At 41.0% G+C, this 15,726-nt stretch overlaps 3 protein-coding genes across 3 annotated transcripts; all 3 read right to left on the bottom strand.

Moving 5' to 3' along the window:
• Window positions 1-891: 891 nt before the first annotated feature.
• On the bottom strand, window positions 892-6,112 carry LOC134632585 (zinc finger and SCAN domain-containing protein 2-like). Its single transcript, XM_063481270.1, has 3 exons — window positions 5,923-6,112; window positions 5,091-5,302; window positions 892-5,011 (listed from the first exon to the last, which is right to left on the bottom strand). The coding sequence occupies exons 2-3, from the start codon at window positions 5,299-5,301 to the stop codon at window positions 4,116-4,118; spliced, it is 1,107 nt and encodes a 368-aa protein (XP_063337340.1). The 5' UTR covers window position 5,302; window positions 5,923-6,112; the 3' UTR covers window positions 892-4,115.
• Window positions 6,113-6,846: 734 nt separating this feature from the next.
• LOC134632586 (zinc finger and SCAN domain-containing protein 21-like) lies at window positions 6,847-8,531 on the bottom strand. Its single transcript, XM_063481271.1, has 3 exons — window positions 8,271-8,531; window positions 7,852-8,050; window positions 6,847-7,753 (listed from the first exon to the last, which is right to left on the bottom strand). Exons 2-3 carry the CDS (start codon window positions 8,039-8,041, stop codon window positions 7,032-7,034), a joined length of 912 nt encoding a protein of 303 aa, XP_063337341.1. The 5' UTR covers window positions 8,042-8,050; window positions 8,271-8,531; the 3' UTR covers window positions 6,847-7,031.
• Window positions 8,532-10,500: 1,969 nt separating this feature from the next.
• Window positions 10,501-15,688, bottom strand: pkmyt1 (protein kinase, membrane associated tyrosine/threonine 1). Its single transcript, XM_063482151.1, has 8 exons — window positions 15,586-15,688; window positions 13,862-14,270; window positions 13,458-13,695; window positions 13,092-13,365; window positions 12,900-13,006; window positions 12,642-12,814; window positions 11,284-11,501; window positions 10,501-11,181 (listed from the first exon to the last, which is right to left on the bottom strand). Exons 2-8 carry the CDS (start codon window positions 14,228-14,230, stop codon window positions 10,809-10,811), a joined length of 1,752 nt encoding a protein of 583 aa, XP_063338221.1. The 5' UTR covers window positions 14,231-14,270; window positions 15,586-15,688; the 3' UTR covers window positions 10,501-10,808.
• Between the last annotated feature and the right edge of the window lie 38 nt (window positions 15,689-15,726).

Consider the following 15,726-nt stretch of genomic DNA (forward strand, 5'->3'; position numbering starts at 1 on the left):
ATAATTCCATCATATGATTGTTGGGGGTTTTGTAAGTCTGCTACTTCCTAATTTCTCTTCCACTTGTCCAGTTTCCTCAGATTTTTTAAGGACACACTGCACACCACACTGTTACGTCAGGGTTTTGGCTAATAGCTCTTTGGGAATGACCCGGTTGGTACAAAAATGCAATTTTATGCCTGTTAAACTTTTAGCTTTGGTAACATTTTTATAGATTACACTCAAAAAATAGGAAAAAATGATGTTTTTAGGCCACTAATAACGACAGACACAATTTAAAACTGATTTTTTGCTAAGTTGTCTGCTATGTGTGGTTCACCCCTTGAATTATGCACATTTTTACACTTTATAGGTCAGTGTTAAGTGGCTTAACAAACAAAGAAAAACATTCCTGTGAAAATGTCCAAATACAAAGACTGGACTGGAGTGAAAAAGCAGCTAATGCCAAAATAGAATCCTCCAGAAAGCCTGGAGAACTATTACTCAAGACCGTTTAAAAAATGACAATAAGTCTGGCTGCTTGGAAGCAAAACATAAAGAAACGAGAGGTGGCTCAAGATTTTTTTGCAGTACTGTTAACATACTGCATATTCTCTCATTGCCTGGCATTTGAATCTGACTTGTGCCAGCACCTGTGGTTTCTCAAACGCTTCTGAGTGAACCACCGCTTTGGAAAACAATGTTGATGTGCAGATTGCTTTAGGTTATGTGGTCACTGTTGTTTTTAGCAGAAAAAAACCTGCTGACACATGCTGTGCAAAAACTCAAGTGGGTACATGTGATAATTACTTACACAATATACCCGTGGCTGCTGACCAGTCTGCTGAAGAACAGTTTGCTTAAAATGTCACTCACTGAGACATCTGTAATGGTAATAAATTAGTTTATTGCCTCTGCTTCACAAACCAAGTTTAACTTGCAATACATATGTCTAACCATCAGAAAGCCTTTAATCAGTCTGGAAAGTCGGGTAGCTTTAATGACAATCATGCAATTCAGATTTTTAAAAGGTTTCTCTGACATTTACTGAAATGACGACACATTCTGCAGGTGACCGAAAGAGGTCAACTCGTCGAGTTAACTCCTTTTCAAACCAACGTTTCACAGGAAACTGTTATAACGGAATCAGACCTAGGAGACACACATCAATATATCAATATAGCATTTGTAATGCTGGTACCAAAGGAGACAAAGAGACTCCTGCACACCATCTAACTTGCAAGAACATATTTATTTCCTTTTTGTATAGCCAAAAGTCTGTGTTTTAAACACTTTGCTGCTTCATTTCTTATTTAGATTATTTCTTACATGTTTCCATGGGTTACAGTGGGATTTGGCAGGCTGCAAACCCCTAAGATCCACTGAGCAGTGCAGCATGAGCTAATGAATCACTTACTAATAAGTTACAAATTAATTTTCATTGTGAGTGCCATTAGATTTTCTCTCTCTTTGTGGGTACAGGCTGTCAGCTGATAGAGTAACTGTTTTTTGTGATTTTAACATGACCTATGAAGCGGTTATTTCAACACCTGGCCGGTATAAGGGCAATATGAAAGGTAGACTTTAAGCTAAACAGCTTAAATTCTTCTGACTAATTTCTAGCATCATCAGTCTGAAGTTAAACTGACGGCTGCTAGCCTCGATCCACCTTGGTGGTTTTTAAACTTCAGAATTACATTTTTTTTTCTTTTAAATCAAACCGTGTTAAATTTCACTTAAATAAAGGTGAATTTCATCAGCAAAGTAAATTTACCTGAGTTTTACATCATATATTTCACCTGGTTATCCATCTCCACCACTGCTTAACCTAACTTAAGTGGCCACGAATACCACAGCCTGCTCTACAGCAGCACAACACAGCACAGTACTGTACACTGGATGTAAACACTGCTAACATAGCAGTTTAGCCTGCACTGAACTGTGTAGTATTTTCATACCATTTACATAACACAAAATGATTCCAATTCAACTTTCACAACTTGAAATAACAATTCAGCTACAGCAAAACATCCTGCACAGATCTAGCTTCTGATAAAAAAAAACAAAAACAGAACAAGGACCATTTAAATCACATTACATGTAGCTTTAAATTTCTAGCTTGTCAACTATCACTCTCTGAGTTCATAGCTTTTGAAAATAACCTCGTCATCCTTTTATTATTTTTCTCCATCTCTGAGAGTGATTTTTATCACAGATTCACTTTTTTCTCTCTCTGAAAAATAGCAGCTGTATCTTTAGCTTGCATAACCAAGCTGCGCAGACAGTTTGTGTGTTTATTGCTGAGCTCTTTGAAATTACCTGCCACTTTAAACACAGTTACTCCATTTATGCTACAGTACTCTTCCTAAGTAAGTATCTCCATGGCATCAGCTGGAAGGACCGCCAGACTGCAGCACATTCATTACTCATTAACTGAAGATTTGGGAATGAAACTTTAACCCCTGCATGTTTCCCTGGCACAGAAGCACAATCACAAGCATTTCATCATCTTCTTCATAACTTCTGCAATTCTTTGTGGCATGCAGGATATCAGCTTTTGAGATCTGCATGATCAGAGCTCTCAAGCCGATCACAGCTTTTGGGCTTCTGCTTGTCCACTCACGGACAAGTCTCAGTCGTTGTGTCCTTGGGCAAGACACTTCACCTACCGCCTACTGGTGATGGCTAGAGGGGCCAATGGCGCGATATGGCAGCCTCGCTTCTGTCAGTCTGCCCCAGGGCAGCTGTGGCTACAACTGTAGCTTGCCTCCACCAGTGTGTGAATGTAAGACTGAATGAATAGTGGAATTGTAAAGCGCTTTGAGGGTCTCGAAAAGCGCTATATAAATGCAATCCATTATTATTATTATTATTATTATTATTATTACTTTTCATGAATTGACTATCCTACAAACGTCCTCCAAGCCCAACTTCTTCCCGTGATCCAAGAGCAATCTGGTGGCAATTTTCCAGCATGATGGAGCAAAGTCCATCAATAACAATCCCCTATGAGCAAGCACTTGGTGAGAGGAAAGACTCCCTTTTAGCAGGAAGAAACCTCCAGCAGAACCAGGTTCAGGGAGGGGTCATCTATTTGAATCTTATAAAATGCTTATTATTGTTCTTCATAATATCATAGAAACATGTAAAAGAAATGCTAATAATCTAATTTTTTTTAAATGAAGCCGCAGTGTTTATGAAACATTTGGGCACGACCCAACTTTTAGAAGTCACATTCCCTCGGAGCTTCACAAGAAATACATATAAACATATTTTTAGCATACATAAGTTCGATTAGATTTCACAGGCCATACAAATGTATCGCTGAAGATTTACAGACTCTTGTTTCTTTATAAGCTGTTTCAAATGTAGCTCCAATAAAATCTTAACATCTTTCAACCTAAATGAAAAGCTCACATTTATATATAAATCTGCATGTTTTTGTGCCTTTCTTTTTACATTTCTAGCTTTATTCATTACACAGGGTGTATCAAAAGGAATAATCTGTTGTCAAAGTGCTTTAACTGTTCAGTCGTTCACCTGTAATGACTGAAACACTGTTTCTTTAAAAAATACAGCTTTTCCAAATTGGATGACTCTTTTGATACACCCTGTGTAAACCACACTGATGCCTGGTGTTTATTTATATGTCCTGTGTAACACCTTGAGAATGCAATTAGCTGAAAAGTGACAGAAGCTTCCTGTTTAAGATGCTTCTCTTGAGTACTGACATATATTCCTGCAAGATACAACAATGCATGGAAGCCCATCTGCTGCTGTCTGTTATTACAATTTCAACACTCGGTTGAGTTGTGTCACCAAAGTAACACTGCACGGATATGATATATCAGATATATCAGATATATCAGATATATCAGATATAGAGAGTATGCTTTTTTTTAAGACTTCCCCTCTTTGGTTAAGAGGGTGAAAAACAGATGCCTGGCTTTTCCATGCTTAGAGTGACAAACAGAGGAGCCTTCCAACAGCTCCAGTGAGTTAGCAACAATTTAAATACACTGCAACTGTTTCTAAAACTAGGATCACAGGTCAAAAATCAACCTTTAAAAATCTCTAAAAAAGAAACAAAAAACTGTGCTGATTTTACTGTTGTGCACTCGACAGTGCTGTAATCACTACCGCTGCTCCTGACACGCTTGCTGCAACTGCAGCGTCTCTCCGATGTGGATCCTCTGGTGTCTTTTGAGGTTCTCCCCTCGACTGAAGCTCTTTCCACACTGGCTGCAGTAGTACGGCTTCTCCCCCGTGTGGACCCTTTTGTGTTTTTTCAGGTCTCCCGCCTGACTGAAGCGCCTCCCACACTGGACGCAGCCGTACGGCTTTTCTCCTGTATGGCAGCGCTGGTGGATTCTCAGGTTCCCAACCCTGCTGAATGTCTTTCCACAGACCACGCACAAGTGGAAGCCGTCTCTCCTGAGGTGCTCCATCCTGATCTGTCTGCCGTCCAAACCGGCCCTGGTGTTCTTTGCTAATCCATGCCTCCTGTGTGCCATGTGATTTGAACGAACGAAAACGAGTCCGTAAGGCTCAGCGCTAGCTTGCGGCCTGAGGGTCTCGGCAGAGGTGTGACGAGACGAGTTGCAGCTTAAATCCATGCAGCCGGTGTACTGGGATTGAAGACATGGTTGTTGTGATGACATGCAGTCTGTGGGCTCTGATTCACTTTTGATGGCAGCCATGTTTAACCCAAACAGTGCGCTGGAGTAAGGGTCTGCGCCGGCATCCCTGGTTTCAGACGGCATACGCTGCCCCTCTAAGTTGTGCGTTGCATCTGCCAGCTGTACTTTGTGGTGGTCTGTGGACGTTTGCGCCAACTTGGACTCAGCTTGTGTCTGAATACCGCTGTGGCTCTCTTTTTCTTTAGTCTCCTGTTTCAAGACATAGTTGAGCTGGTTGCTGTTTTGCTCTGTGAGAGCAACAACATCCGAGTCATGCTTCTGAATGATGCTCCGATCCTGCTTCACTGTTGTGTCGCTCTCCTCTGCTGATGGCCCACTTGTAGTCAGGACAGCTGTGAAATTTGCAATCATGAATAAGAGACCTTAAGCAGAACAAAAATGTTACATTATCTGTAATAATAAATTCCTCACAAAAATTATATGTGTTCTCATGGGTGCTTTCTTTTGGTATCTTGTCCTGGAGCTCCTGCAGTCTCCTCTTCAGACTCTCGTTCTCTCTCTGTGTCCTGGCTGTTTTCTCCTGGTACTCTGACACCGTCTCCTTCACCACCTCCAGAACCTCCTGCACGGCTTCGGTCAGGAGTCTGGCCACCCGGGCGTTCAAACGCTCAAGTTTAGACATCCTGAAATGAAACACCACTTATGAGAACACATCTGTTTTTATATATTAATTAAGGGGAAATGTATGATAAGCAATACCGTTGATGCTACCGCTAGGTGATTACACTCATCAACCACCTAGTTAGGTACACCTGCTTAACTGCTCATTGTGGGGAATATTTTCTTGACCTCCTTAATACCAACCAATCATAATTTAAACACCACAGCCTACCTGGTAATAAAATCTATGCTATGAAGAATTAAGGCAGTTCTGAAGGCAAAAGGGGGTCCAACCCGGTACAAACAAGGTGTACCTAATAAAGTGCCCAGTGATTGTATATGACAGCACTGATGGGTGCAGTTACCGGTTACTTCAAACCACAAATTAGAGCCACCTGTTTTTTCATAAACCAGTGATTACCTGTCCTGTTATTAAACCGTCATGCAACGCAATCAAATGATTTCCTACTACACTTCCATTCAGCTACATTCACCTTATTTTGGTCCGAGATTTAAAACATTGTAAACAGATAAATTGATGGTTACTCATCTTCTAGAACCTGAAATACGTGGCAGTGTTTTCTTGTAACTGTTACTATTATCAGTTTTAAATACGAGAATATTTTTAAATCTCCAGGAGTACCTGTAAGCTAGTCCCGAAGTTAGCTTCGTATGTCAATGTTTTCCGTTTAAACATCCCAGAGGTCCAAACACTTGGTCATAAGGTTAACGTGTTAGCAAAAAAATATATAAATAAAGCGATTTTAATGACAAGTAATTTATCCTATCAAACTTGTAAAGACAATTTATAAAAAAAAAACTGACAACATGTAACAAAGCAGAACCACGAACAGCAAAAACAATCTTTAACATCCGGAAGCAGAACTGTGATCACGTGTGCAGAGGGGTTGTTTTCAAAATAAAAGTCAGAGTGAAACGCTTCTGTCTTCTTCTTCTTATCATACAATAAATTGTGATATTGTGAATTATTTTTGTTATATTAGGCCATCCTGAACCCTTAATTGTTTTGTGACATGACAGAGCCAATAAATAAAATATCACATATCTATATCTGAAGTCACAACAAAAGCATGAATACTGTCTCTGCGCCTCAAGCCGGTGGGCGATTAATTATTACAAGAAGCCAAAATTAGGACCCTAATTGTAATCTACTCCTAACAGTGGCACATTATAAAGAGATCAAATTATTTTTGAAGAGAACTGAGTTCATCCTATTGCTGAGGTCCTCCAAAACAGTCTCAGTTTCCCATGTGGGTCTTGGTAACATTAATAACCCATACCTGCTAAAGAAATATGTTACAACATCACAGAGTAATCAAATTAAATAAGTGACCCTGAATTGAATAAGTAGAAGAGATCCCCATTGGTGGATATATTTTAGAAATGAGCTGTGGTTTCCAGTAGGTGCCTTTAAGTCTGATGATTCAGAACAATACAATTTTGGTTTTGAGACTGATTCAAAACAAATTGTGCATCAGTCTCAAATATTGCAATGGACCACACAGAAGGACCAAAAGAATTTGATCAGCTAATTATTTTATTTGGAGATCACAATACAGAAACACACTACAGACTCCACGCTTCAAAATCTAGTAATGGAACAAACAAAATCTGACCAACAACAGCAGCTCAGTAAAACACAAGTGCTCCCTAAGAGGCTGTCTATTCTGTAAAGAAGGCACAATAACCTCTTTCTATGTTTTTAGCTGACCTCCAAAAACCCACCAGCCTTCACAGATGAGTCTGCTGGTGCTTCTTTAAGTTACTTGAGTGACTGAAGCTTTTCCCGCACTGGCTGCAGGCAAACGGCTTCTCTCCTGTGTGGTAGCGCAGGTGTACTGTGAGGTACCCCGACTGGCTGAAGCGCTTGCCGCACACCGAGCAACAGTACGGCCTCTCCCCTGTGTGCACCCGGTTGTGTTTCTTATAGTCACCTGCATGCCTGAAGGTGCGACCGCAGAGGGAGCAGCTGTAGTGTTTTCGGACGTTTCTCTGCAGTTTCTCTGCTGAGGACGAGCAGCTCACTTCTGTATTGGTTTGGTTTTCTTCTCCAGCATCGTTTGCACTGATGTGTCTTGCTGGCTCCTGTACGCCGCGTTCTGAATCAATGTAGAAAACTGCAGACTCACCTCCGAGTCCTGCAGTGCTTGTTGATGGATTGCTATAAAAATAATTCACAATACGCAAGCCATCGTTGTCTGACGCAGGCTCTACTTTCGTTTTCTGGTCATTTTCAGAATGCAGAGGTGCAATGAAGGGTTTTTCGTGGTTTAATAGTGAGGCTGACTGTCCATCATGTGTCTTTGTTTTCAGATTTCCCAGGCTTTCTGTTGCACGGTCAGGGGAAAGGCAGGAAGCACCTAATGACTCAGTGTCTTTATCAACAGGGATGACCACCTCTTCTTTCTTTTTCATGTCTGCTGGGATGGATGCAAACATTTCTGGCACCAATCCTGCAGGAAGACACACATTAAACTACTTTTTTTAAAAAAAAGTTTAAATCCAGCTATTTCACCACTTGGACTCACAGCTGGATCCTTTGTTTTCTTACCATTGCTCTCCAGGTAAATTCTGTCTTGCAGCTCCTGCAGTCTCCTCTTCAGACTCTGATTCTCTCTCTGGGTTCTGGCAGTTTTCTCCTGATACTCGCACACAGTTTCTTTCACCACATCCAGAACCTCCTGTACTACTTTAGACAGGAGCTTTTCCACTCGAACATTAAGGCGCTCAATTTTGGCCATCTTTAAGGACTAAGAAGACAAAAAAATAAGGAGCATATTTAACAGACTTTTGCAGGATGCAACATGTGTTCTGCACATTTCCACTTAGATAAATGAAAGAAATAATGGCGATTGGATATTTATGCAACAAAGAACAAAAAAATAGCAGAATGTATCATTTAAGAGGAAAGCAGAAAAAACGGGAGTGCATTTTTACTACCAGTTATTAACAAGCCGAATGCTCACATACCTTGAGTTTAATGTGATCCCATGAAGCATGCGCAGTCTCAACAGCCGCTCAAACTGCAGTCGTGAATTGTTTAAAAATATTAACACTCATGCAGGTAATCGTTTCCCTTTAAAATGATTCCTGCAGGTAGATTAAAAATGGCAGCCAGTGCGTCCGCCGAACATCTTTGTGTGAAGCTTTTCCTGCTGTAAACCGGGTCAGGTGTTAAAACGGTTTAATAAACAGCGCGATAGCAATAAAGCGGCAGCGTCCCCTTCATGGGTTTGAAGCGTTCCTGAGGCCCGTTGCTGCCACCTACTGGTAAGGGCTCAAAACATAACACCACAAAGCTGTACTGCGTTTACTAAAATTCAAATATACTGTACCTCAAACATGCACTATGAAAAATGTGTTTCTGTTGACTGTCTATGGGCTCAAATTGTGGTCATAAATATTTTGTACTTGTAAATCAGTTTTGTATTTGTAAATCAGAATGCGTATATTTGTGCATCTGTAGATAAGAATTTGTGTGTGCGTAAGAAAAAGATTTGTGTGTGTAAAAATATTTACACAAGTTACAAATTGTTTTTGTTAAGGTCTGGTTACAGATACAAAGCAAAAAAAAATACCTGTGAAACTCTGCACTCAAATTTCAACTTACAAGTGCGAATTTTGACTCTTCCTTTCAGCTGATTGGTCAATGTCATGTCAATCACAAATTTAACTATCCAATCAGAGAACAGATGGGTTTGGCTGTCGGAGGGGCGCTCTTTTGAGCTGCAGGTCATGGAAGAATAAAGGCCCTTTCACTATGCTCAACCATGAAGAAAAACACCTGTGTGTCCAAGTAAACTTTTTCTCACAGTTAGACGTGCTTACACAGGGACTTCCAGAGCGTTTTCAAAGGCGCTGTTGACCTCGGAGGGAAAGCAGTGTTGTGGAAATGACACACTCTTCACTAGTCGGGACAGTTACAAAGCTTTCCTCATTATGAATGAGCGATACGTTTTTATTAAACATTTGAACATAATACAACACAAACTCTCCTAGAGGAGATAAAGTCAGAGAGATACATGTTTTGAAACGACAAGGATCAGGCGCATCTAGTACACCTAGAGCGACCGCAAAAAAACTATATACAAGCAGAGCGCAACAGGCAGCGCAACTAATTCTGGATTCTTCGCTCTTAGTTAGCGGTGAGCACAGCGCATGCCTCGTCCGATGTGAAACGGCCTTTATGCTGCATAGTGTGACTCATAGCAGTGGTTAAAGTAATACTAAAGTAATAATGGTATTTCTGACCACTGGTATACCACAACTTCATCCTTTCAATAGCTACCAAAAGTTAAAGGACCTAGCTTGTATGAGCCTTATGGGATATTTATATAAAGATCCTCCGGCTTCAAACTGTATTACCCTTCAAGGACCTGCAACTCAGTAAAGCCTCCCTGCTCCGACAGCCAAACCCATCTGTTCTCTGATTGGATAGTTAAATTTGTGATTGACATGACATTGACCAACCAGCTGAAAGGAAGAAAAATCGGGTCAAAATTCGCACTTGTAAGTTGAAACTTGAGTGCAGTTTCACACGTATTTGTTTTTGCTTTGTATCTGTAACCAGACCTTAACAAAAACAATTTGTAACTTGTGTAAATATTTTTACACACACAAATCTTTTTCTTACGCACACACAAATTCTTATCTACAGATGCACAAATATACGCATTCTGATTTACAAGTACAAAATATTTATGACCACAATTTGAGCCCATAACTGTCTTGTCTATTAGCCATCAGCCTGTAGAGCATTTAAACAACAGAAACTTACCCAAAGTGCTTTAGAGACAGAAACATTTATATTACAGGTCTTCAAAAAACAAAAACCCATGAAAAGCTGAAAAATGTGTTTTGTGAAAATTAAAAATCAGTGATTTAGTGGTCATCAAAATGTGTTTTGTTATGTGAATTTGCAAATTGATGACCTCTCATTTCATTAGTCACACTGACAAACTGCTAATCCCTACAGTTTTCTTAGGGGTTAAAAGTATCAATATTGGTATTTGCAATAAAGCCCCGCATTTACTTGGTATTGGAACAATACCAAATTTTGCAGTATCGCACAGCACTACTCTCAAAGGATAGCCTGTTATATCAAACTGTAATGTGCACAAGTCTAGAGAACAAAGAAACACCAGTCATGTCGTATTTTGAGGTGCTTTATAGTCACAACATGCTCCACAAGTTCAAACTCTGCTAGCTTTGTTTTGTATCTCACGAGGTAAACCACGCAGAGTCACAGTCACGAGTCGTTTCAGCAACTGATTACACTGGCACAAACCAAAAAGGAAAGAAAAGTGCTTTAAGGTCTGAGGACACATCCAACCCTTTTCCCCTAAATTCATTTTTTGTTTCAAATGCACATTAAAAGAAGCTGTTACAAAATGGCAAAAAAATATTTACAAGCTAGTAAACTTATTACATTAATACATTAGGTCTTTGTCACATTACATTTTTCACACAAAAACTCTGTCCATGAATGAGATAAAGGCAGTGTTGTGTTCATGGTTCTCCCTCCAGAGCCGTTTCTTCGAACAAGCTGAGCAGGTTCTTTGGTTCCAAGCTGGGTCGAGGAGGTACGGCCTCCTCCACTTGGACCCAGTTGCGCCCACGCCGCTGTGAGGACTTGGTGGATGGAGAGTGCAAGCTCTGGAAGGGGTCTGCGTCCAGCTCGGCATGTATTGGACTCACTTTGGGTGTCAGTGTGCGGCAGGAGCCATTAGTGTGGATGCTGGAAGGGGTCTGAGCAAGTTTACATGAGAACCAGCCACTAAGGTTTGAGTGAGTGGGAGTGTGGGCAGGACTCTGGTGATAGCGCATTGGCGAGCCCGGGAGAGGCGTGGATGTGCTCTCTACAGACAATCTGGATTTTACCCTGTGACATGAAAACAAAGGAAGACAAAAGAGGAGAGTTAAACAGAACAAATATACTCACTTAATTTTTTTCTTCCATCCTATTGATGTGATAATTCTCTACCTTTGTGAGAAGGTGGGGGACAGTTCTGGGTCTGTGGGATGAAAAAACACTGCATCCTCTTCTGGGGTCCCGGAGTCAGTATGCATGGCACTGAGAGGCAGGGTTAAATCCCTGTCCCAACTGTCTTTAGGAGGAGTGCAGGGAGCTGGATTGTTCCAATGAGGGAGGAAGGGCAAGCAAAAGAAGGAGAGGAATCTACACCCAAAGGAGACCGCGATCTATGAAGAAAAGAAAACATAGAAAAATGTATTTGTCAAGGTTGAGGAAAGTAAACTTTAAAGGCTAAAGTTTGGAATTGGCCAGGCTAAATTAACTTCAGGACTGATTCACTGGATTAGAGATTTTCTAACTGATCATCTGAAAAGCTTTGTATTAATCATGTTTTATTTGGTGAAACCATTGTTAGTATGGGGGATTCTCAATGGTGTGTTCAATCACTATTGTTATTTTCTGTTTAAATGACATGCAGGGAATGTGAAAATGTTAAAATATGCTGATGATGGTCTTTTGTTTTTATAGGAACTCTAACTATTTTGTTCAGGTTCATAGGCTGAAAGAGAGGTTTAAATCTTGCTATTTGTTGATTAATGTCAACAACACGTGTTTGTCCTGAATGACACAGACCCGATAAACAGGTTTTCCACTTTATATATATATATATATATATATATTGATATATTGATGGCAAGAACAATTTTATGATTAATGCTTTATCCATTTACAAGGAAGCTAATCAGAGATTTATTGTTATCAGGACGTCAAGAGGTTTCGGAGTTAGGCACAACATTTTGGAAAGAGTTTGTCAGCTTGATTTTATGTTCAGTATCTCAGTAACCTGACTGTGGCAAACAGGAACACAATAACAAAATAAACAGGATTGTCAGAATTTCTGGAAAAATGATTGGTTGACAACAAACTTCACTGGCTAAGCTGTGTCATCAGACTCTTCAGGAAAGCTCGGTCTATTGTTGCTGACCGTGAACACCCTCATTATTCTGACTTTGAATTAATGCCCTCAGGACAACTTTATAGGATCCCCCTAGCTAGCCAAAAGGGGTATAAGGGATCATTTGTGCCAAATGCAATCAATATACTGAATAATAAGATGCTGTGATGTATTTCTATAGTTATATTGAATTTTTAGATATGCATATGTATGAATGTGGGCCGATAACTACCAGGATTCATGAACTAATTGATTGATTTGTGGCTTGGTGAACCGAAAACAGTTGCCCATTATGTGGACAATAAAGTTATTCTATTTTTAATGCTGTGGCATCCTTTCAAGGACATTTTACTAAACTGTTAATCAAAATAATCAATCCTAAAATATTTAAAGGATTTATTGGTTCTGTTACCTGACACAGGGAGGCCAGTGTCAGCATCGTCTCAGCAGCCATAAGATACATGCGTCTCCTCCACCTGCGTTTCCTAACAGAGGGGAGGGCGAGAAGCTCAGAGACTGTGGGTCTCTCAGACGGCTCTGGGGCCAGCATCATCTGTAGGACTGTCTGAAGCTCCTCTGACAGGCCTGCAATCACACATGGAAGTTTAAAAGAAAAATCATTTTAGCAGACAATGAGGAAATTGATGAGGCCTCCTAGAGCAGATCTCACCGTTGGTAAACTCTGTGGGGAGACAGCCTCGCCTGAGCTGCTGCCACCCCTCGCCACCATTTGGAACCTCGATATTACAGGCAAGCTCCAGGATAGAAACCCCCAAACTAAATAAAAAAGGATGTGATAATATTAAGACCCCTATTTCAAATCAGATCAGTCACATCTGTACATAATGAATCACATATGTACCTGAAAACATCTGCAGCAGGTCCATACTCCCCACGCAGCAGCTCGGGGGCCATGTATCTGGGATCACCCTCCTGAACATCGTCCTTTGCTTTCTCCCCTGCAGCTCCCATCTGTTTGAGCTCAAGCAGCAGCCCGAAGTCGCCCAGCTTCAGACGACCAGAGGCGGTGATGAGCACGTTGGCGGGCTTGAGGTCCAGATGCACGAAGCCATGAGAGTGTAAGTGCTGCAGTGCTGAGAGGAGATCGCACAGGTAGGCCCAAGCAGCAGGCTCGTCTGTTTACAAGCAAAAAACACAAGTCAGCATGAACGAGGATGTAGAAGTTTTATACAAAATCACAGCTGATACAAACTGTTTTTGGGCAGACCTGGGCCAGGAGGCTGGTTCTCAGCGTGATGCAGCAAGCTGGTGCTGCACAGCTCTGTCTGGATGTAGAGTCGGCCGCACTCCTCCCAGGCAGCCACGAAGTTCAAAATATGAGGGTGAGGACACAGGCGCTCGTGATTCCTGGCTTCCCTGACGCTCCGATTCCTCTCACTGTTACCCCTGAAGCGCTGAGCAGAGCGTTTGACTGCGTACTGACGACCATCTCTGTTGCTTTGCACCTGGAGAGAGAAAAGAAAATATCCAGAAATTACAACTTTTGGAAAAATAAACAAACAAATACTTAAAATCCTGAATTTTCCAGTTTCCTCGATGTGAAGAAACAGCAACATCAAATACATTATGTTATTATATAACTCTCTTTATTTAAATCTGTGTTTTGCTCACCTTGTAAACTTCTCCAAATGATCCCCTCCCCAGCAGGCCCAAGTTAGTAAAGCACTGACTGAAGTAGGACTGCTGTTTGCTGGGATCATACCCAGAATTTGGAGATTTACTGAGGGAATTAGACAGGGGTGTCCAGGGGGATTGATGCTGAGGGAACATTCTGCTCAGCGGGGGGCATCCTTTAGACGGTGGCAGCGGAGGCAAAGAATTTGAGAGACGAGCAGGGGAATAGTAGGATGAGTTTGACGTAGACGACGAGGACAAAGGCAGCCGGCGCTTTTTGAGAGAGAAGGACTGCTCCGCGTGGGAGAAGTGGGTTGGAAGAGGGAGAGCCACCCTCGGCACTGTAGTTTCCACCGCCACAGACATTGTGTAGACCTTTTCTGTTATTTACTATAAAGACAGCAAGCTGTAACAGTCAAGAGTAAAAATTGTAAACATAAGCAATACATACAGCTACATATATGTAGATGTGGTCAGAATTTTACATACACTCTCTTTTCATAGTTGAATGATTTTACAGCATACATCTTAAGTGGCTGTAAAAAAGAAGAATTGGGTAAACGAGTTTGGATTTATTTTAGATTTTCTCTAATACACACAAGGTCAAGAGTATATTCCGCGACTTATATTTGGTTAAATGTCCCTGAGCAAGTTGCACCTCGATTAGACCCCCTTGGTACCCATCAACAAGCATCTGGCATAATTGTGGTTGGATATCTGACCACTCGTCCTGACAGAATTGACGGAATTCATTTAAATTAGTTGGTTTCCTGGCACAGACTCTGCTTTTAAGCCTAATCAGTACATTTCCTACAGGGTTGATATCAGACCTTTGGGAAGGCCATTCCAGACATTCTGGGTTAGCCTGCTTTATCAATTCCTAAACCAGTTTTGATATGTATTTTGGATCATTGACAACACAAGTGAACACAGGATTACAGAAAATCCCAAATAAATTCAAACTTGTGCACCCAGTTCTTGTTTTGTTTTTTTGAGGGGTAATTAAAGATGTTTGCTGCACAATCCTTCCACCCTGGAAAAACAACAGTTCAAATAAATCATTAAAAGCTCCAAATCAACATGGTATTCATACCCACGGTGGGTATTTATAAATTTCTCACCACAACTGGAAGTTGATTTTTTTCACAATTAGTGCTCAGTTATAATGGTTTCTTTTCATCTAGTTCTCCACAGGGCAAAGACGTATTATTCATGAAGACTAAAAAAAAACAAAAAAACAAAAACAAAAAAAAAAATGGGTCTTTCTAGATTGATCCCCACCCATTTAGCACTACTCCTGGTACATCTGGTTTGACAGGTTGTAGAGCTTTTGTCTGATATCGGTATCAGCACAGTCCTCTCGATCCATTGATACTAAACCCATTAGTAGGAAGACAGGTATTCCTTGCCCAGCCCAGCCCAGCCCCTGGCGTCAGGGGGAAAGTAAAGACCCGCTGATAAAACACAGCTGATTAATTTTTCCAACATAACTTTTCGCTTTGTTAACGTAACATTACTCGAAGCACAAATACTGTCCATTAGTTTATAGCAATGACAACTGTCACCTCAGCTAAACACTTGTGGCTAACGTTAACCCCGGGCGGAACAAAACAAACATGACAACACAGCCTGCTTAGCTGGCTAACCCGCGTGAAGATAACTTACTCTAACTGACATTTTATATTTAATTATTTAATTAAATTGGAATTAAAAAACGTTACCTCGCAGACCATAGTCCACTTTTGACGACAGATTTCAAAACAGCGGTCTTCTATCCAAACCCTGCGCGTACACCCTTCAAGCGTCAACCTACCTCGCGCCAAATTCTGAAACTCTCACGTAGCGCTGCGTAGCTGCTCTCC

Source organism: Pelmatolapia mariae, linkage group LG8 (genome assembly GCF_036321145.2).
Source record: "Pelmatolapia mariae isolate MD_Pm_ZW linkage group LG8, Pm_UMD_F_2, whole genome shotgun sequence".
In the NCBI taxonomy this organism is placed as follows: Eukaryota; Metazoa; Chordata; class Actinopteri; order Cichliformes; family Cichlidae; genus Pelmatolapia; species Pelmatolapia mariae.

Coding starts and splice junctions, on each gene's coding strand:
- pkmyt1 (XM_063482151.1), bottom strand. CDS start 14,230: ATGTCTGTGGCGGTGGAAACTACAGTGCCGAGGGTGGCTCTCCCTCTT. Junction 13,366..13,457: donor GAACCAGCCTCCTGGCCCAG/GTCTGCCCAAAA, acceptor GCTTGTAAACAG/ACGAGCCTGCTGCTTGGGCC. Junction 11,182..11,283: donor TCCCCCACCTTCTCACAAAG/GTAGAGAATTAT, acceptor TTCATGTCACAG/GGTAAAATCCAGATTGTCTG.
- LOC134632586 (XM_063481271.1), bottom strand. CDS start 8,041: ATGGCCAAAATTGAGCGCCTTAATGTTCGAGTGGAAAAGCTCCTGTCT. Junction 7,754..7,851: donor AATTTACCTGGAGAGCAATG/GTAAGAAAACAA, acceptor GTCTTCCTGCAG/GATTGGTGCCAGAAATGTTT.
- LOC134632585 (XM_063481270.1), bottom strand. CDS start 5,301: ATGTCTAAACTTGAGCGTTTGAACGCCCGGGTGGCCAGACTCCTGACC. Junction 5,012..5,090: donor TGAGAACACATATAATTTTT/GTGAGGAATTTA, acceptor CAAATTTCACAG/CTGTCCTGACTACAAGTGGG.